Below are 21,618 nucleotides of genomic sequence, written 5' to 3' on the forward strand. Positions count from 1 at the left end.
TTTTGTACCACTGTTTTGTATACTGTATTTAATGACATATCAAATACAATAAAACACAGATCCACCGCAACATCAAACTTTTATAAATATGCATTCATTTAACTTAAATCACCAGACGGTGACAATAAATAACACTGAAATAAATAGTCTCAGACAATTAAACAAGCTTTGAGTTGTGAGAATAAAAACACACAAGTTGAAATACTAGAAAATCTAATTTAAATTACTCCTGAAGGACTGGCCTTGTACAGCCAGTGTGACAAGTGATCATTCTATACAGTATACAAGATTCCTGCAATCACCTTATTAAATGACACATCATGACGAAAGCTCATTTTCACTGTAAGGAAAACTGATGAACAAAATAGACATACAAGAGTTCACAGGAATTTCCCTCGGTAACACATTCACTTATGTATACTGTGATGAATATGGCTTGTAACAAAAGGCTTGAATTCCATAACAATAAATGACATAGACCTGCAAGAGGAGGAGCAGCGTAGTAAGCCTAAAAGGAAGGGAGGTAAGCAGACTTCTCTCTTAATAAACATAACTGCATCTTTTCCTGTTCACACATGGACCCCATATATAATCTATTACTCTACATTTGTAAGGCTTGATTTTCATAAAGAATGGCATTGCCTCTGTTACATTTATTTGTACTTGTTAACTGTGCTATATAAATATGCCTCCATAACTGCAAATTAAGCTCCCTAGTAAAATTCACTAAACATGCAAGACAGAGATATGTGGTGCTGTTTTGTGCAATTTTTAATCTGACTACAACATCTGGCAATGTTAAAATAAACAAACAAAAAAAACATCTGTCAGAACTCACTGGCTGCAATGACGCAAAACTGACCTAATTTTAAAATTAGAATGACTTTTCTCAATAAAAACAGCCAGCTATAGATCCTGGTGGAGGTCGCTGTGTGAGAGAGACTGATAATCCATGCCTGATTTAGCTTGATGCCTTTGAGCAACTACTCTCTGGTAGCGGGCTTGTTGCTGGTAATCTGGGTTCACATTTATCCAGCTGTTGGCCACCCACTTCACTCCACGTCTGACCGGACAGTCGCCGTGAAGGGAATACTCATCTAACTCACCCATCCAACCTGTGGAAGCCAGGAGAGAAGCAGCATTTAAGAAGAAAAAAAAGTTTTAGCAGTTACTGGAGTCTTGAAAAATACCAACAACAAGTGTGACAAACATTTAGACGTACAACTGAATGATTTACAGATTTGATGTTTGCTGCACTGTGCTGACCATTTACCACAAGTTAAATATAATCAGGTTAAAAATAAAGTACACCCCCTTTCAATTCTAAGGTTTCACATATCAAGGCATTAAAAAGTCATTAAATGAAGTAAATACAACTTCAGGTGAAGAATGACACATTACACCGTGTCAGTATTTATTTGTTATTTTTAATAAATGTTAAGCCAAAATGAGATGCAGTGCACTTACTACTTCTATAGGAATTAAGATGATAAGTAGCAGCCGCAGCCCATTGCTGCTGAACAAATTCAGTTGATTAACCATTCATCAGCGAGTGTGAGAAACTCTATAAAAGCAGACGTTTTGGCAGTTTGCTGGTCTGGAGAATTCAGCTGTGTGTTAACAAAATGCCAAAGAAGAAAGACATCAGCAATGACAGGAAGACTTATGAAGCCATTTCCAAGACAATTTAAAGTCCATCGTTCTGCAGTTAAAAAAATATTATTCACAAGTGGAAAACATTTGGAACGGATATCAAAGCAATTTCACCCTTAGGTCAGACTCCACAGTAATTAGAAAAACCGCAAAAATCCCCATGAACTACATCTCAGACTCTACAGACCTCAGCTACCATGTAAAATGCTAATGTTCATGACAGTACAATTAGAAAAAGATTGAATAAGTGTGGCTTGTTTGGAAGTGTTTCTTAAGAGAGATCCTCTATGTTATACAGTGGGGCAAAAAAGTATTTAGTCAGCCACCGATTGTGCAAGTTCCCCCACTTAAAATGATGACAGAGGTCAGTAATTTGCACCAGAGGTACACTTCAACTGTGAGAGACAGAATGTGGAAAAAAAAAAATCCATGAATCCACATGGTAGAATTTGTAAAGAATTTATTCGTAAATTAGGGTGGAAAATAATAATAATAATAATAATAATAATAATGGATTGGATTTATATAGCGCTTTTCAAGGCACCCAAAGCGCTTTACAATGCCACTATTCATTCACTCTCACATTCACACACTGGTGGAGACAAGCTACGGTTGTAGCCACAGCTGCCCTGGGGCAGACTGACAGAAGCGAGGCTGCCATATCGCGCCATCGGCCCCTCTGGCAACACCAGTAGGCGGTAGGGTAAATTGTCTTGCCCAAGGACACAACGACCAGGACAGAGAGCCCAGGGATCGAACCGGCGACCTTCCGGTTACAGATACGCTTCCCAACCCCCTGAGCCACGGTCGCCCCTAAATAAGTATTTGGTCACCTCAAACAAGGAAAATCTCTGGCTCTCACAGACCTGTAACGTCTTCTGTAAGACGCTTTTCTGTCCCCCACTCGTTACCTGTATGAATGGCACCTGTTTGAACTCATCATCTGTATAAAAGACACCTGTCCACAGCCTCAAACAGTCAGACTCCAAACTCCGCCATGGCCAAGACCAAAGAGCTTTCGAAGGACACCAGGAAAAGTATTGTAGACCTGCACCAGACTGGGAAGAGTGAATCTACAATAGGCAAGCAGCTTGGTGTGAAAAAATCAACTGTGGGAGCAATCATCAGAAAATGGAAGACATACAAGACCACTGATAATCTCCCTCGATCTGGGGCTCCACGCACGATCTCATCCCGTGGGGTCAAAATGATCATGAGAACGGTGAGCAAAGATCCCAGAACCACACGGGGGGACCTGGTGAATGACCTGCAGAGAGCTGGGACCAAAGTAACAAAGGTCACCATCAGTAACACACTACAACGGCAGGGAATCAAATCCCGCAGTGCCAGACGTGTTCCGCTGCTGAAGCCAGTGCATGTCCAGGCCCGTCTGAAGTTTGCCAGAGAGCACATGGATGATACAGCAGAGGATTGGGAGAATGTCATGTGGTCAGATGAAACCAAAGTAGAACTTTTTGGTATAAACTCAACTCGTCGTGTTTGGAGGAAGAAGAATACTGAGTTGCATCCCAAGAACACCATACCTACTGTGAAGCATGGGGGTGGAAACATCATGCTATGGGGCTGTTTTTCTGCCAAGGGGACAGGACGACTGATTTGCATACTACCCTGCCCCAATTTTTCTATATAAGGAAACACATTTCCCTCCAGGTGACGCAGAGAAAGTGGAAACGATGATATGGCAGGAGAGAAGCCTGCATTTGTAGAGTAAAAATAAGGAGAAAGTCATTCTATAATAGTGTCTGAAGTTCAAGGAGGAAACCAGAAAAGGAACAGGTTTCTGAAGTATTTCCACAGGAGTGACAATTGTTCAAATAAATAGATGAATAGCGACACTCAGGCTGAAATAACAGGAGTGCTGAATATGATTTGCCCCGAGACAGACACCGTGGTTCAAGTAAAAAAACAAAAACAAACAAACTTTGGGATCAAAAGTGATATGAACAAGACGACACGAAAAAAGAAAAACAGGTGGAGGCCAAGGTCCATATAGCCTAATCTACTGTCTACACGTTAGAAACTCAATGCAATAAAAAAGAAAGAAAAAGAATCCAGATTCCATAACAATTTTGAGTATTCTGATTACTTACGGTAGTTTTAACACCGTAAATATTAACTGAAAAGCAACAATTTTTATCATTATTTTTAGTAGTAGCATTCAGTTCAAAGATTTTTTTAATTGGCAAGGCAGCCAGGATGTGATTTGTTCATACACATGGCCAGAAGGACTTCTAAATTTGTTCCTAAAGAACAAATTCAGGTACGAAACTATTGATCAATTACAGATTTTTCTGTTTGTTCATAAGCACTGATAGTAAATTAGGGCCAATGATCCCAACACCGCAGCAAATCAACAACAGAATGGTTGAAAAAGAAATAAGTAAAGGTGCTGCTATGGCCCAGTTAAAGAACAGACCTCAACCTGACTGAGATGTTGTGGCAGAAACTCAAGAGGGCTGTGCATGAATGGATAACTGCAAACCTCAAATAAATGAAGCAAAGCTGTAAAGATGCACGAGCCAAAATATCTTCCATAGAGACATATGAAGTCACAGACTCGTACAGAAAACACTGACCTCAAGTGACTGCTTCTAAAGATGGTTATACAAGCCATTTAATCATGGGGTATATGTTTTTCATACACTGACTCTGCTGTTTGGCTTAGTGCTTTTAAAAAATAATGACTGTGTAAAATGTCGTGTGATCATGTTCATCTGAGGTTGCAGTTACCTGACTGAAGATTGTGGACTGATATGGAAAACCTTAGAATTGAAAGAGGACACATTTTCCTTTTACCAGTGTGGAGATACAGAAATTCTTTTATTGCTGCCATATAATCTGCATCATTATAACTGCATTAATAACATTCTTTACAGCATTAGTTCACCTAATAATATTTCTCACAGTCTTGATACTGCATTACAGTTGTTTATTGAAGATGTCCATTTGAGGATCCTTCCGTTATGTTAACCTTTATTAAAAGTACGGTTAGAAGTATTTTATACACATTGCCTATCTGTGCCTATTTTGAGTTGATGTTCAGTTCATTAAGGGTTTTAAGCTTCACTGGCGTGACTGTCCAGGTGATCCATGCTGAGGGAAACTAGAACATAGAAGGATAACTGCAATGCATGCTTACAGTACATATAATACATATAATCTAGGAATAGGCCTGAGCAGAGGCCCAAATGTTTCCAGCTTCTTGTTGCAAACCTGTTGCATTTTATTCTACTTGGTAACAGATGAGCAGAGTCAAGAATTAGCCTCAGAGACCCTGAGGGCTTAAGATTATTACCTTGTATGGAAGGTGTTATCAAAATGAGAAGTTCTATGTCTGTTTATAGCTATTAAAGATGTACAGAGATGTACGATTAACTGTGACTAAGGTCTGGAACCTATTTTAATCTGTCATTGACGGCATGGGGGGGCGTGTACCCCACTGCTTTATAAGTGTCCACAACACGTATTTTGGTCAGAAGACATATGTTGATGTTTTCTCCTGGCTGTTAATAAACTCAACGTTTGATTGCACTTTTCTGGGGCCTCTGTGGTTTGTGACACTGCTCTACATTGATCGATTTCGCGACACCAGGACTTTTTTCTAATCATACAATATGTTGTTAAGTTATCGAGATGTTTTCATTGCTGAACCCCTGCTTTTAAACCTAGTTATTTGTGTCATGGATGTGGCGAGCTCTGAGGTTACATGAATACTAATGTCACACTGAATGATTTGTGATCCTGTTCTTCAAATGATTCAGTAGTAAATGAGCTTTTGTGCTTTACAAAGAATTTTCCTGCCACTCATTCAGATGTACAGAGATTATTTTGTCACAATTCAATAAGACTGAAATAAAACTATTAAATAGCAGACAGACAAAATTAGCATACTGGACTGCTTACTGGCTTTGTGTGTGCAATAAATATAGCTAAAATCTTCTATTCTTACCTCTACCATCAGAGAGATGGTTGTACCACAGGAGAACTGTCCCAGCAGTAGGTTTAATTCTCAGATTCCCTCTGCTACACGTCTCCTGGGTGTCTGTTAAATCAACTCCATCCTGGACAAGTGCCTAGGACATGAGAAAAAAAACTGTAAACAGCTTTTGTCTAATAAGTCTAGTAAGTGTCAGATTTCTTTCCATGGCTCATCATCTCTCTGAATTATCATATGTAGGTTTTAAACACAGTGGAAAAAGTAAGGTACAATATGAAGGGACACTCACCTGCTCCTCATAGGTGCGATTGTCTGCCACAGGAAAGGTGGATTCACCACCTTCTTCTACAGAGGTGAGGTAGAATAAAACTGTAAGATACCTGGAATAAAATAAGAAAGGAAGCAATAAATGGAGATGCAAAAAATGGGGCAAAAAAAGGGGTTTCCTCCCTATGAAAGGGGACATTGTTCTGTTACACAAATACAATTAAAGTGTCTGACAACAACCTGTTAACTCATTCACTGCCATTGACGTCTATAGCCGTCAATTGCAGTGAATGAGTCAATGGGTTTAACTCATTCACTGCCAATGGCTGGCAGTGAATGAGTTAATAAAAGTGAATTTTAAAAGTACTTTCTAAAAAAAAAAAAAGTTACATTATATTACAACAGAAGAGATGCATACCGGCAAGGGACCTCGGTGAGAGCAGATGTGTTTCCTGCCAATCGTGTATGCGCACAAGTTGTCTCTGAGTTGGAAGGGCTGCTGTCATAGTGTGAATTACTAAAGTCTCCATGTTCATAGCGAATGACCTGCAGTGGTTCGCTCAATTCAACTAATGCAGAGAGCAGACGTGTCAGACTGGTTACTCTGTGTAAAAGTAAAAGAAAAATTTAAAAAACAATAACACATCGTAAGACTTCAGATACAGGAGTGTGAATGAATAACGCCACAATAAAGCGCGCGTGTGTGTGGATAGTGACCTGTTCCTGAGTGTGCGCAGCACACGGTGAGATCCTGGGCCTTGGAAAAGCCAGGTATGCTTGCTCCTTTGTTTGAACTGACTATGAAGCTTCCCACTTTTCTCTTGTCCTGGATGCTGGGATACATCATAAACATGCCTAAAATCCCCCAATGTCAGCATCCCTGCCAGACATACACATAAGTAAGAAGAAACCAGTCTTTCAGTTAAGCAGTGTCATGATTTCAGTTTCAGTATGATTTATGTTTGAATTCTACTAGAGGAAACGGTAAACTATAACAGCCTCCATTCTTTCTTTTCTTCAATTCCTTTTGCCTCTATCTGTAAAAATATGCTTTTACTCTCAGCAAAAATGATTGTCTGGTCCCCATCAGTTCCCCTGGGAGACAGTGTCCCAGCCACAACAATAGCTCCAGGGTGCCAGAGGAGAGATGGCCAGGGAAGGGGGGTGGGTTGGTAAACCAAAAAGTGTGGAGGAGGGAGATGGGGGGATACAGGGTATCCGGGGGAAAATTAAGAAAAGGGGTTGGAGAATAATTGGTTTTTAATGAGATGGGACGAGGCACATCCGGACTGGGACGTGTAGAACGCCTGGCACAATGCTATCAGGTCAAAAGGGTGTCACTCTTCTTCCTGCCTTGCCACTCACAGACTCGCACGCAATCACAGCCACCAGTGAGCAGTTAACTCCATTCTTACCAGTACACAGCCACTGCAGAAGCACTCACACACAACTGAAGGAGACTAGCCTAGTATTTACACACTTGAATTTGACCTGCACTTATTTACTGAGTATGTGACAAGTTTGCTGAAAGCAGGTGGAGACCAATTGCGACTAGCTAAAAAAAAAGAATAGCATGTTTTGACATTAAGTATTTTAGGGACACAGGTTTCGAAAAGCCCAATCAGAATTGAAAATTTTTTTTTTCAAATAACAAAGGTACAACATGGTGGAATAAACAGGAATCGATTAGGTTATAAACAGTATCTTCCAAATTAATTTTAGTTACATCTTCATCCAATTATGCTTTTCTAAATAGAGTCACTCAGGACAGAAGAGATGCATGTTTGAACTACATGAGCACGGACCTGTTGGGCAGGATTCCAGACCGGTCAGTATCTGCCGTAGATTGTCGGGACTCAACCAAGTTCCATCTTGAGAATGTGAATGACTCACAATCTAGAGGAAAGACCAGAGTGTTTTTCTGATCTCAGCAGAAAGCAAAACATGTTCTGACAGTTCATCTAATTTTACATTACATAGAAAATGACTTTTTCTGGAAATCAATTTTCCTCCTGCAACTGCAGATGCATAATGTTTCTCTCTCATCACCTCCTGCTTCTGAAGCAGCCCATCTTGGTTCAGGTCCAATAGGCTGAAGACCTCTTCTGTGCTGAGTGAAAGCAGGGGCTGGTTTGACTCCTCTTGTTCCTGGCTGGATGCTGTTGCCTGGCTGTCCATTAAGCCCTTGAGCTGAGCCAGCTGCACCACCACACGGCACTCCTCCTCAGACAGGAAGCCAGGGATCTCTGACAGGAACATAAAGACAGTAGTAGCAGATGTTATGATCCATTGGAGCCTTTGGCACATGTGACTCCATACTGCATGAAATACCAATTTATTTCACATTATCTAATACACAAAGCCATGTGACTGTCCATTACAAACTTTATGGGAAATCTAAAATTTCCCAGCTTACAGAATGAGAATAATGTAAGCTTCTCCCCAGTCCTCACTTCCATATAGACAATTAGAATAAATCATACATATTCCTCTTTTTTAAGTTCATTTTTTATATTATTTTACACCTTTTATTTTGACTCTTTGAATCTTATGTCTCTAATGATGTGTGAGTTCATTCTACATTAGGGTGATGCCAACTTTAACAACAAACTGCCTTACAGTATTTAAAATGGATGTTTTTCAACAACAAAAGGAGGTTCCTACTTCTCCTCTTTGGCTCCTAAATATTTCTTTCAGCAAGTCTACCTGTGTTTTCCCCCAAAATATGTTACACCGACAAAAAACTAAGTATTCTTAAATTAGATACAATATAAAGGCAAACATTACAAACGTGATTTCCTATAATTCATCCATGCCTTCAGTCATTTTCCATCCTAATAAAAGGCTTCCGGCAGGTCTGGCGCTTGTACAGTAGGGGCCTTGTTTGTCACCCGTGCCTTTTACACTGCACCCTTGGTTAACCCCCAGTCCAGTCAAGCCTCATTAATTGTGACAACTGATATGAATGAAGGGGGACTGAGCCTTCCTCTTCTCCCTCCCACCGCTGTCTCTCTTTCTCCCCCGGAAAGGAAGTGACCTGCTTGTCTGAACAGGAATCAGGCCACGGCTGCACAGCAGGACAACGCCAATTTTATTTGCATCCTGCGCAAATGTTTAAACAAAATGCAAAAGCATGCACTTTACTATCTGCACATGGGTCTCAGATGTTCTCTCGTTTCAGAATAATATCTGATGAACTTCTCTTGAACATTTCTTTGTGGAAAGTTACCCCCTCCTGTGGGCAGTAACAATCTCTTTACTATTAAGAACAATATCGGTTTCTAATGAGAAAGAAGTATTTATAATTTAAAAAAAAGATGCATAAATAATGCATAAACAAAGACAACAGAGGGAAACAAGGTAGTTAAGTGTGGGTTGACCGAAAATGTGGGTTGGAAAGAAGTGACGAGTTTCACTACTATCAGGGTCTGCATCTGCCTTAATGTATGCAAATGCCAAATGATTAACCTGGCTCTACAATACACATTTATATCTGCTGATCCATGTAAGTGCATCCATGTTTCTCTTTTAATATGCACTCTTCTCCTTTTCCTAATTCTCTACACCACCCCTTACCCCCTTCCTGTGCAGATCTGCTCACCACCCACTATAAATACACCTATTTGGCCATCCTCTCCATCACTTTCACACAGCGATCATCGATTACTCAAAAGAGACACTTGAGGATTTCTTCTACTTTTTGCCTTCTGAGCAGAAGAGCTCTGTCCTCATTAAATATCCAGAATGTCCTCCCATTCATCCTCCCTGCTATTCATCCTTCTGCTTGCTGGGCCTATTAATCTGTTAGCGGTGAGTCCCGGGAGAGTAAGTACAGGGATGGAGGAACAAGTGAGGACAGAGGGTAAGGTTGGATCTGGGGTAAAGAACAAGGGACACAGGGCAAGTATTGTGGACAACAGTGAAACTGGATTTGGAGATACCAGTGTTTCTAAACCAAGAGTTTTTCCAGGAGGGGATAGCGAAGTTCTAGGAGAGCCTGGTATTAGTAACTTCAAGTCCACACTTTCTATCAGCGAAGACGAACTATGGGAACCCAGCAGCTCCTCTCGCTGTGTCTCTATCCCATCAGGCATGGCCCTGTGCCAAAATATTGGCTATAACACCATGAGGATGCCCAACCTGCTGGGCCACGAGACTCCTGCTGAGGCTGTGCAGCAGAGCGCCAGCTGGTTGCCACTCCTTGCCAGAGAGTGCCACCCTGATGCCCGCATCTTCCTCTGCTCTCTCTTTGCTCCCATCTGTCTTGACAGGTAAGTTGTTATGTATCTTTTGTACTAGAATTTTTTTCATATTAATCTGACTTTTTATAGGAACCGTTATATCCCATGTTTTTGTTTAGAAATGGAGTGGATAGTGTAATACTGGAGGAGTCATAATTGCTGAAAGCACAAGATAACCACAAGTAGCTACAGACTTATTAACAGAAAAAAAATTCCAAAATGCTAGGTTAATGAAAATGTTGTTTAGGAGCACAGTCATCAAGGGATAACGCTTTTGACAACTATGCAAACTGTGCAGCAGTCTCAGCGGGAAAGCCCTGATTTCACAGAGAATCCAGGCCACCAGAAAAACCCTAAATCTCCTCTTTATCACATTAGCAGTCTGTGTGCAGTCTAGGTGTGAGGAACAAAAAAACAAGGACCAAATCTCTTTTAATCAAGTGTTGTGTTGTCCAGCACTGTGGTATTGATTTCAACCCATCATCTACTAATTGCTGCCCATCTTCCCTCTCCATCTCTTCTTCATCAGATTTATCTCACCCTGCAGAAGCTTGTGTGAATCCGTACAGGACAGCTGTGCACCGATCATGAGTTGCTATGGCTACCCATGGCCCGAAATTCTGCGGTGCGACCAGTATCCCGCGGACCATCTCATGTGTATCTCGTCCATCACTAACACCACCGCTGACACAGCAGGGCGTAGAGGTGAGAAACTGGCTACGCAGACACACCTGCTGACGCTGACTTTACTCAACAAGTGATTCAATTAGTGGTTTAACTATTTCAGCACCACAGGCGAGCTGTCGGGACTGTGAGCTGGAAGAGGCCTCCTCATCAAATGATTTACTTGAGACTTTTTGTAGGAGTGATTTTGGTGAGTTTCAATAAATATTTTTTGATTTTATAATTATCACACACATGTAAGGTTTGATAAATAGTAAATGTGACTAAGGACTTGTGCTTATCTGCCATCTTCCCAGTCGTGAAACTACGACTGACAAGGCTCAAATACAGCCCAGTCAGTCTATCTCTGTTCTCACTGGCTAGTAAACTGGACGTCCTGAAGCAGGGACCCTTGCTAGGTGGTCAGCTGCGCTCGCGCATCGAGCTGTGGCTGGAAAGAGATGCCACCTGCGTGAGGAACATGACACGCCAACACCCACGAGGCGGCACCTTTCTTGTGACAGGAACAGTGCACGGGGAGCGCCTGGTGGTCAACAAAGCTTTCACCTGGCAGAAACAAGACAAGAACCTGACGGCAGCTGCACGCAAGTGGAAACAATATCGATGCAGAAACTAGGATTATATGTTTAGGTAGAAAAAGTCGAACTGAAACAAGCACTAAACAGCTGTGGTTAGGGGATAATGTTTAATCATAAGCCTGTAAATAAACCTTTTCTTGTTTCATTTGTTGTTTTGTTGGGCTTTTTTCCAAATCATATCCAAACTATTGGTTGAGGAAAAGTTACCAGACAGTAAGATGGTCACAACTACAGTGCTCAATCAATATCAGCACCGTGCCAGTCAGGCAGAGTAGTTCAAAGAAATAAAAGATGTTAAATAGAAAATTTACAGAGTTTTTTTTAAGTTTCTTTATACCTGGTCTTTATTTGCAAGCCTTACCAAACAGCAATGGTTTCAGACTAAGCGTCTTCATTTCATGTGTTTTGTCTGGGACAAGAGACACCCTCTGAACATGTCCAACCTGCAGACGCACAAAACACATAATCAGAATCAGCTTTATTGGCCAAGTATACAATGGCTAACACATACAATGGTTTTTGCTATAGCACTTCCATGTCACACCAATTACTTTACATGTTTAAATACTTCAGGTTGGTCAAATGTAGTTGAAACTGTTTTAACTAGAAAGAAATGCTGACTTAACTTTACAGGAAGTAATGTATATGGGAGCAATAACCTTTGAGTCGAAATGTCAAACTATCATACCGATACAGTCCCCGTTTCTTACCCGTATTCCCTCAATGCGAGGGAGACTGAAGCTTTGACTGTAATCCTCCACATGCAGCTCTCTGGAGGACGGGGCAGGATGGGGTAGACTCTTCCCATTATCGCTGTCAGCAGCTGAGGACCCTCCGTCTCCACTCACAAGATCCCCAGGCCCGTTGTTGTAGTGCACGTAGAGCAGCAGGGCGATAACATTTAGGATGTAAACATGAAAGAAGACCATGACCACGACGAAATAAGCCCGAGAGCAGACATTACTCCTCTGGATGTGTAGACGAGTGGAGCGAAACGGGGAATTGAAAGGTAAAGATGAAGGTTCGTCATTGTCGTCAAATTCGTTCTGCTCTTTTAGATATTCCTGAGCGGCTTCCATGTTGTTATTATAATTATTATTGCACCAACTGAAAGCTGGATATAAATATGGATAACTATTGGGTAAAGTTATAGCAAAAGTCAAAAGGTTTGGTTTGTCAGATGGCTCGACGTTAGTAAACCTCAACTAGCTAGCTACCTATGTAGCAAACTCGGCGGAAAACCTCTGACCGTTTCGAGAAAAATAAACCTTGTCGTCTCTGCCGCTTTCAGTCAAAGAAGTCAGACAGCTTCGCGCAAAAAAGCAGGTATGCCCACAGCCGTGTACTTTGTTTAATATATAATTCATCATTAACTGACGTAAACCTAATCCCCCTTTAGCTAACAGATGCGCTGCCCCTGACAACCTGCCTAACAACAGGACGGACAAGCCAAAGAGTCACGATGGAGCAGGTCGTCGTTTCGGAAGTCTTGGTAAATCCATAGCGGCCTCTAATGGCGCACAGCCGAACAAAAAGAGCTTGTATTTAATTATTCGTTTTAAATGATTTTCGACTTTTCTCTAAGCTTTGCTGAACTACTTTGGTGCCCGTGATTTTACTTCTTCAGGCTCCACGCAGTTGACCGTCTGAGAGGTTTAGAGAGGAACTGCCTGGTGCAACAACTCTTAGCCTCCTAAGACCCGAACTTATCCACGACATGCATTTTTAATTTCTCTTTGATATTTGGGCATATTGGGGCCCGATGAATGTAAAAACAAAGAATTACCAGATTTTTTTTTTTTACCTTATTTTTGTTTTTAAGAAAAATGAGAGCCACAAATGACAATATTCATTTAAAATTTTGATAAAACAGTAGCAGTATAATGTCCTCGTAAGTGGATATCAGGCCCATGTAGAGCAAAATTGAGTATTTTGGTCTAAATAACCCAAAATGTGATGTCCACATATGTGGACCGCAGGTCCTAGGAGGTTAAAGAGTGACTGCAGTAATTTTGTTAAGTTTAATACTGCCCCGTTTACGTTTTATTACCCTAAAAGCTGTAAAATGTTAATATGTAGTAGTCAAATCAGCATTCTGGGAGAAAACAAAGTGTTCCCTCTAAAGTGTATCTGAAGTAAGCTAAAATTTACTCTTCAGGTTATTTGTGTCAAACTCCTGGTAAAGTGTCTTGCTAAACAACAACCACATTTGTTGGACAGTTATTTTAAGATAAGAGATAAGATAAGATAGAACTTTATTAATCCCTCGGGTGGGTTCCTCTGGGAAATTCAACTTCCAAAAAAAGCACAGCAACGACCAAAGTTACAGTTACAGAACTGTTATATATATATATACACACACACACACACACACACACACACACACACACACACACACACACACATATATAAATACAGAGACAAATATAAATAAAATATACAAAGGGGATAAATAGAATAAATAGGAATAAAAAATAAAAATAAAAAATAAAAAAAGCATTATCTAACTTTGCTTTAATTTAAATTATTACTGGAACATAACTACAATTATATTAATAACCAGATGCATTATTCAAAGTCAAAAACTGCTTAAAAAGTTTTATAACTTTTTCCCCAAACAGTATTTTAATAATCATTCCTCCCATTTTGCTTCTAACATTTTTCATTATATGAAATTCATAGATTTGATTCCATCGATTTTTGAGTATTACTCGTCTATTCTATAATGTCTATAATGTCAGAGGGATGCAGCAGTCTCAAAATTGCAAAGCTCCTGAAGCGTGATCATCGAACAATCAAGCGTTTCATTCAAAATAGTCAACAGGGTCGCAAGAAGCGTGTGGAAAAACCAAGGCGCAAAATAACTGCCCATGAACTGAGAAAAGTCAAGCGTGCAGCTGCCAAGATGCCACTTGCCACCAGTTTGGCCATATTTCAGAGCTGCAACATCACTGGAGTGCCCAAAAGCACAAGGTGTGCAATACTCAGAGACATGGCCAAGGTAAGAAAGGCTGAAAGACGACCACCACTGAACAAGACACACAAGCTGAAACGTCAAGACTGGGCCAAGAAATATCTCAAGACTGGTTTTTCTAAGGTTTTATGGACTGATGAAATGAGAGTGAGTCTTGATGGGCCAGATGGATGGGCCCGTGGCTGGATTGGTAAAGGGCAGAGAGCTCCAGTCCGACGCCAGCAAGGTGGAGGTGAGATTTACAAGGAGGGAAAACAGTACACCTCTCTGAACAGTGTCTGGGAGGCTGTGGTTGCTGCTGCACGCAATGTTGATGGTGAACAGATCAAAACACTGACAGGATCCATGGATGGCAGGCTTTTGAGTGTCCTTGCAAAGAAAGGTGGCTATATTGGTCGCTGTTACGGCCCTAGCTGGGCCTCCTGATACTGCCCTTGTGTGGGCGTGGTGTTTTTCTCCGCCTCCTCCTCTTTTGCTCCACCCCCCGTCTCTCTCTTGCTCTTCTCTCTCCCCAGGACACAGCTGCTGCTGATTAGCCTCGTTTGCCACCTGACTCCAGTCAGCAATCATCCTCTGAGGCTATTTAAACTGGGGATGAGCTGTGAGCAGGGTGGCTTTTTCCTCGGTGGTGCTACGCGGTTCTGTGCTAGATTTTGGACAGACAGCCTCTTTCTGACCAGTGAGCAGACGGGCTTGTGGGCCCTGAGAGTGTCTCCCCGTGGTGGGGAGTAGGGTAGGAAGTGTGGGAAGTGCCTCCTTTTTTATTGTGTTTGTTTGGTAGTCCTCCTGCCTTTCGTGGCTGCGAGCGTTTTCTTTGTTTCTTTGGCGTTATTGGTAAGACGGCGTTGCCGGCCCTTTAAGTTAATGTTAACCTGTACCATTTTGTAATAAAGTTTTATTGATGCAGAACAACTCTGTTTGTTTTCCTTTTTCATTCTGATTCCGGACTCATTTGTTACTGGTCCCCTCTCTCACATGCCTAGACCCCTTCGGGGGGAATGTAACAATGTGGGGGCTCGTCCAGGCGTATGATTCTCGCTTTGGGTGCGAGAGGTCCGGGATATGAATGGAAGGAACAACAATTGAGTTTTAGTGAGTTGTTTGCCGGTGGCTTGTTTAGTTGTATGGTATCTGCTGCGCTCTCTCTCCAGTTAGCAAAGGGGAGTGTCTAGCTGAGCGTAAGCTCCTCCTTCAGGCACTCATTTTTTATTTTTCCTTTTATTATTTTCGGAGTAATCCCGGGTGGGGATTAGTTCCCTGTCGGGGGTAGGCTTGTCGGTGCTTTGTGCACTTGATGCTTAGCCTTTAAAGTTGCCTCGAGCCTGGTACACTCCAGAAGCTAACTAGGCTAAGATTTTAGTAGGCAGGTCTGGGGAGAGGGTCGGCGGTACTTTTATTTATTGGTTAACCTCTGGCCACACTTTTTCCCGCCTGTTTTCTCATTTGTGTATTGGAGGTGGTGCTTCTTTGTTGTTATTGTTAGCCTCAGGTAGTTTTTTGTTTTTAGAGTTGATGGCTACCTTTGATATTGCCGTGTTTAATAAAAACCCCTCGCTTGTCCAACTGGACGCCTGTAGGAAGAGGGATTTGCATGAGGTGGCATCAGGTTATAGCATTTCTGTTTCCACAGCTCTGCGTAAGGCTGAGCTGAAAGCTGCTCTTGTGGCTGGCTTGGTGGAGAAAGGGATAGTGGCCTTGCCAGTATCTGCCAGTCCACTTGAGCATGGTGCAGCGTCTCAGCCTGTTCCGCAGGCGTCAGCTCAAGCTGTAGGTCCATTGGTGTCGACACCTGTTGGTCAGGGGCTGCCTGTGGACAAACCCATGACATTGCCTCGCTTCGAACCCCTCTCCATTGAATCAAGTGAAGGCTCGAAGCAGGATGCTAAGCTCCGTGTACGCCTGGCTCGTCTCCAGTTAGAGAAGGAGGACCGTGAGAGGGAGTTCCAGCTAAAGAAAGAGCTGGAGCTTAGGCGTTTAGACGCAGAGCTTGCTAGAGCCAGAGAGGCCGAATTGAGGAAGGTGGAGGCAGAGACAGCTGTGAGGTTGCGACAGCTGGAACTCCGGCAGGTTTCCCTTCCTCCGACCGCCTCCATTCGTCAGGCGGACACCCCGTTTGACGTAGGGAAAAACAGTCGTCTGGTTCCGATGTTCCGTGACACTGAGGTCGACAGCTACTTCGAGTCGTTTGAACGAATAGCCACGGCCTTGCACTGGCCACGGGATTCATGGGCCATTTTGCTCCAATGTAAGCTGGCGGGTAAGGCTCAAGAAGTTTGTTCCTCGTTGTCAGCTGAGGACAGCTTGGACTATGACAAGCTGAAAAGGGCTATCCTGCTGGCCTATGAGCTGGTCCCAGAAGCCTATAGGCAGCGTTTCCGGGGGTTGAGAAGAGGTCAGGGTCAGTCCTATCTTGATTTCGCCAGGGAAAAAGGTGTTCTTTTCGATCGGTGGTGTGCGGCCTGCAAAGCCACTGACCTGGCTTCGATCCGGGAACTAATGCTCATAGAGGAATTTAAGAACTGCATTGCTGAGCGCATCGCGGTATATATTAATGAACAGAAGGTTTCCTCGCTACAGCAGGCTGCGACGCTGGCTGATGAGTTCGCGCTCGTCCATAAAACCAGTGTCAGTAGGTATGACCGGTGCGATGCCCCAGTGAAGGTTAGTGATGTGCCAGCTACACAGTACCGAAAGGGTGAGGTACTTGTGTCCCATTCCAGTGTGAAACGAAAGTGTTTTTTTTGTTTAAAGTCTGGCCATTTAATAGCAAATTGTGGAGCCTACAAACAGAAACAGTCAGTCCTGAGAGTTAGGAGTGTGCCAGCTAACAAAGCCGATACAGGCGTGGTTTCAAGAGCCAAAACAAAGCTCTGTTTCTTCTGCCACAAACCTGGCCACCTGGTTGCTCACTGTTTGAAAGCAAACTCAAAGCAAAATCGATCTGCTTTCAAAAGAGTGAACTGTGGTTCACAAACCGACAAAGTTGCCAGTCCTAGGCAACAGTTGGAGCATAATTGCTCAGTGGTGTCATTTGGTCACTGTCAGAGATCAACTAATTGTAATCTGCCACCTGATGACGGTCTCTCGGGTCCAGATGCCCTACAGTGTGATAGATTGTGTGTGACACAACCATTTCAATCTGCACCTCTGGCTAACCAGCATGCCTTTTGCCATGACCTAGCGAAGAAGCGTCAGAGAAGTGTTGCTGTAAGGCCTTCTAGCTGCCTGATGGGTTCTCCATATGTGATGGCTCAAAAAACATTTGGCTGTCATTTGGGACACTATGTTGAGGGACTTGAGCCAACCCCGTGCAGTGTTTTCAACCCATCAAAAAGGTCTTGGCAGATTCGGCAGGGTATGCCTAACCGTTATTATGGTGGATGGTAGGTGATATGTTTAAAAGCTGGGTAGGACGTTCTATGACAAACCACTGGTTTGTATTTATGGGAGGGGGTGTTACGGCCCTAGCTGGGCCTCCTGATACTGCCCTTGTGTGGGCGTGGTGTTTTTCTCCGCCTCCTCCTCTTTTGCTCCACCCCCCGTCTCTCTCTTGCTCTTCTCTCTCCCCAGGACACAGCTGCTGCTGATTAGCCTCGTTTGCCACCTGACTCCAGTCAGCAATCATCCTCTGAGGCTATTTAAACTGGGGATGAGCTGTGAGCAGGGTGGCTTTTTCCTCGGTGGCGCTACGCGGTTCTGTGCTAGATTTTGGACAGACAGCCTCTTTCTGACCAGTGAGCAGACGGGCTTGTGGGCCCTGAGAGTGTCTCCCCGTGGTGGGGAGTAGGGTAGGAAGTGTGGGAAGTGCCTCCTTTTTTATTGTTTGTTTGGTAGTCCTCCTGCCTTTCGTGGCTGCGAGCGTTTTCTTTGTTTCTTTGGCGTTATTGGTAAGACGGCGTTGCCGGCCCTTTAAGTTAATGTTAACCTGTACCATTTTGTAATAAAGTTTTATTGATGCAGAACAACTGTTTGTTTTCCTTTTTCATTCTGATTCCGGACTCATTTGTTACTGGTCCCCTCTCTCACATGCCTAGACCCCTTCGGGGGGAACGTAACAGTCGCTGATTTGTTTTTGTTTTGTTTTTGAATGTCAGAAATGTATATTTGTGAATGTGGAGATGTTATATTGGTTTCACTGGTAAAACCAAATAATTGAAATGGGTATATATTTGTTTTTTGTTAAGTTGCCTAATAATTATGCACAGTAATAGTCACCTGCACACACAGATACCCCCCTAAAATAGCTAAAACTAAAAACAAACTAAAAACTACTTCCAAAAACATTCAGCTTTGATATTAATGAGTTTTTTGGGTTCATTGAGAACATGGTTGTTGTTCAATAATAACATTATTCCTCAAAAATACAACTTGCCTAATAATTCTGCACTCCCTGTACAGTTTTTCAAATGTATAGCTATCATTTCTGTTTAATAAAAAAAAAATCATCATATGATGATGTGGGGCTAATGAGATTGTACTCTTCTGTCTGCTCAAGAGTGTTTTGTAATTTGATAAGCAATGCAGACATTTATTGTATTATGCTGTAAAATTTGTTAAGTTTATTTAAGAGTGGTGAGCCTGAGATGGTTTGGATATGTCTAGAGGAGGGAGAGTGGATTTGTTGGGCAAAGAATGTTGAAGATGGAGCTGCCAGGCAGGAGGAAGAGGAAGACCTTTGTGGATGCAGTGAAAGAGGGCATGCAGAGGTGTGACAGACTAGGATGCTAGTGATAGAGTGAGAAGGAGGCAGATGATATGTTTTGGGGACCCCTAAAGGGAGCAGCTGGAAAATAAAAGGAAGATGGTTGTTATGTGAGAACATATTTATTATAAAGTGTAAAATATGTAACTGCCATTTACGTCTGCTCTATTGTTTGTGGCATTTTCTTATGGCAGATGAATTTAATGGATAGAGTGTGTATGGTTTGGAAATGTACAGGGAGCATTTCATGTGTCTTTGTTGATGTTAATAAGAAAAAATTTCTATGGCATATCTGGAATTATTTTACTTGATCGTTATTATGATTTGTGTACTTTCGTTTTTTTAATGCTTCCTACATTCATACTCAAATGTGTTTATTATTTAATTTTATTTCAAAATATATGCTTACTGTAGTTGCTTATCTTGTTGCAATAAGTTGCGCAGAGTTTAGGCAATGTTCTGGTGCAGTTTTAGAAGCCAGACACAATGTTTTTCTCCTTCTATGCGTGCTAAGTGTACAGGGACTACTTTAAACAGTCCCTGCAGAATTTGTCTTATACGTGAATGCAGGCTTCTGCTTCTTGCTTTAGCCACGTGGTGGCGATGAAGTTCAGCAGGCAGAGTTATCCCCATCAACTGTTTGCTGTGTCATCTATGATTTCCCACGCAATTGGTGGGGAATCCAGGTGATCCCCTCTAAAAACAAAGGGATCACCTGTAATAACGTATTGTTTTTTTAATGATTGTCTTCAAAAACATGCGAAGCTGTTCAAGTATGTTCTAAAGTAGCCACGTTACAAGGAGAACAAAGCTGATAATGTTAATAAGGTCATTACTGCATGTAACGGGGCTTTTAAGGAGTGTAATTAAACTCATCCACACCAGCACAAATAACAAACAAACCAAAAAACCAAAAAATAAAAAATCCCTGCCGAATAAAATCAGTCTTAATTTAGCCTTCGCGATTATGGATCTTCGGGAGTGTTTGTTTGATGCTGGCAAGCGAAACTTGGCAGTAATTCCTTGATGTGGATGCCAACTATGCAGGGGTGGATCATTCTGCTGAATTTCCATAATATCTATGCATTATTCACTAGGAATTTTCTCTGAGGTGCATATTTAGATGGGAATGGGGTTTGGATAATGAAAGCTAATTTCCCCGGTGACGGTGCTACCCCGAATTAATCTATCTGACCTCCCCCTTTTTCCTGAGAAAGACACTGTTAAGAGTTGGTGGTTTTGGGGGTGGATGTTGAAAGGCTCCGATACGCACACGTTCACAGTGTATCTCACACACGCACATCCCTTGCGTTGTTTTCCGGGATCACGCCACTGCTTCCACTTGGGATCTACACAGCAGCAGCAGCAGCAGCGACATGGCTGATCATCACCGGACGGGACGGTGCAGTTTGTGAGCGAAAGTTAACGCGAAAAATGAAATACAGCGGACCAGCTATGTAGTCATCCAAGCGACCGGACACTGCGACACACCGTACGGCGCTCCGATGCAAATTATTTGAAGGATTGGAGGCGATCTGGTGTATTTTTTTTTGCAGCAAAGTAGTTGGAGGAACTTGTCGCAGTGGCTTCATCCCAACGTGCTGCCTGGATTACCATACAGAAGTGGAACAATAGTCTCCTGCAGCAGAAACACTAGCAGGTCAGTGGCAGCGGTTCCCGTTTGTTTGTTTATATTCGGTCGTGTCGTCGTTCTGGCTGTGTTATAATAACCAGCATCGATACCCAACCACGGGTGTCCGATCACCTGACGTTCCAGGTAGGCTTATTTTTCGAGTCGTTAAACAAAGATGCCGTTTATAAGTTGGCGTGACCGGGGTCAGATTGCGCGTCTGTGTGGAAGTGCTGTAGACAGATCACTGCAGAAAACTGAATCGCAGTAGCAGATAAAGCCGATAAATGGCGACACGGGCACCAAAGTCCAATCCAAATTTAAGTCCCTTGGGCAATAGAGCCTAAAGTGTGAAACCATTTCGGCGCCCTACGCCGTTCAAATAGAAACTTAAAGGTCAGGATAGCGTCAAAGATGACCCCAGCCCCCCTTTCCTTTGAGTTTCTGAGCTTGCTTGGCGGATGTTTAACTTTTCTTTGCCCTGCTGGATTCTCCTCCTACCGGATACTCGCGTCAGGAAAACACGGGGAGAGAGGAACTGGCCGAAAGTGTAAAAGGCCTGGAAGGTGGAGGAATCTCCCAGCCAGGCCCGAGCCGGAGCGCCACCGTGTATGTTTGGTGTGTTTGCTGTACGTGGTGCTGTGTGGGGGCTGCTTTGTGCTGTTCACTTGTGTGCGCCCTGCCCGCAGTCACGTCGAGACTGTACGGGATATCTCGCCCGTATATGTGACAGTCCAGAGAGAGTGTGCTGCGGTCCTGCAGTGCTGTCGATAACCTCGTGGATGTTCGCCATAAACTCACACCGCACACGCTGAACAATTAACGTCACTGGCGAACGCAGGGCTCCACATTATTTCCTTAAAGTGTGCTGGGAGTATCACTGTGCGCTAAATAATTTATGGACATCTCAAAGTGGGAAGTCCAGATTGAA

At 42.7% G+C, this 21,618-nt stretch overlaps 3 protein-coding genes across 8 annotated transcripts in view; 2 read left to right on the forward strand and 1 right to left on the reverse strand.

Annotated features, from left to right (window-relative positions):
* Positions 1-196: 196 nt before the first annotated feature.
* LOC309696892 (transmembrane prolyl 4-hydroxylase-like) lies at positions 197-12,826 on the reverse strand. Of its 2 annotated transcripts, none has more exons than XM_082518401.1 (9): positions 12,092-12,824; positions 11,743-11,824; positions 7,928-8,124; positions 7,684-7,774; positions 6,596-6,758; positions 6,297-6,482; positions 5,901-5,991; positions 5,624-5,747; positions 197-1,115 (listed from the first exon to the last, which is right to left on the reverse strand). In XM_082518401.1, the coding sequence occupies exons 1-9, from the start codon at positions 12,458-12,460 to the stop codon at positions 907-909; spliced, it is 1,512 nt and encodes a 503-aa protein (XP_082374527.1). In that variant the 5' UTR covers positions 12,461-12,824; the 3' UTR covers positions 197-906. The 2 variants fall into 2 exon arrangements, with proteins under 2 accessions (XP_082374527.1, XP_082374528.1); XM_082518402.1 differs by lacking the exon at positions 197-1,115 and adding an exon at positions 1,141-4,436 and having other exon boundaries at positions 12,092-12,826.
* On the forward strand, positions 8,424-11,707 carry LOC309696894 (secreted frizzled-related protein 5). The gene is made up of 4 exons (XM_082518404.1): positions 8,424-10,149; positions 10,649-10,824; positions 10,907-10,993; positions 11,100-11,707. The coding sequence occupies exons 1-4, from the start codon at positions 9,623-9,625 to the stop codon at positions 11,417-11,419; spliced, it is 1,110 nt and encodes a 369-aa protein (XP_082374530.1). The 5' UTR covers positions 8,424-9,622; the 3' UTR covers positions 11,420-11,707.
* LOC309696891 (cyclin-dependent kinase 17-like) overlaps positions 12,369-21,618 on the forward strand; it is a 51,331-nt gene continuing 42,081 nt past the window's right edge. Inside the window, exon 1 of one of the 5 annotated variants that reach the window (XM_082518398.1) lies at positions 12,369-12,390. The gene's annotated coding sequence lies outside the window, so the exon portion shown is untranslated. The other 4 variants (XM_082518397.1, XM_082518395.1, XM_082518400.1 and 1 more) reach the window with 4 other exon arrangements.

This window comes from Aulonocara stuartgranti (genome assembly GCF_965226115.1).
Source record: "Aulonocara stuartgranti genome assembly, chromosome: 20".
Lineage (NCBI taxonomy): Eukaryota > Metazoa > Chordata > Actinopteri > Cichliformes > Cichlidae > Aulonocara > Aulonocara stuartgranti.

Excerpts from the sequence above, each read along its gene's own strand:
- LOC309696894 (XM_082518404.1), top strand. The coding sequence starts at position 9,623 with ATGTCCTCCCATTCATCCTCCCTGCTATTCATCCTTCTGCTTGCTGGG. Across the intron at positions 10,825-10,906 it reads TGACACAGCAGGGCGTAGAG|CACCACAGGCGAGCTGTCGG; the intron begins GTGAGAAACTGG and ends TAACTATTTCAG. Across the intron at positions 10,994-11,099 it reads TTTTTGTAGGAGTGATTTTG|TCGTGAAACTACGACTGACA; the intron begins GTGAGTTTCAAT and ends CCATCTTCCCAG.
- LOC309696892 (XM_082518401.1), bottom strand. The coding sequence starts at position 12,460 with ATGGAAGCCGCTCAGGAATATCTAAAAGAGCAGAACGAATTTGACGAC. Across the intron at positions 8,125-11,742 it reads TCTGAAACCATTGCTGTTTG|AGATCCCTGGCTTCCTGTCT; the intron begins GTAAGGCTTGCA and ends TGTTCCTGTCAG. Across the intron at positions 6,483-6,595 it reads CTGCGCACACTCAGGAACAG|AGTAACCAGTCTGACACGTC; the intron begins GTCACTATCCAC and ends ACTTTTACACAG.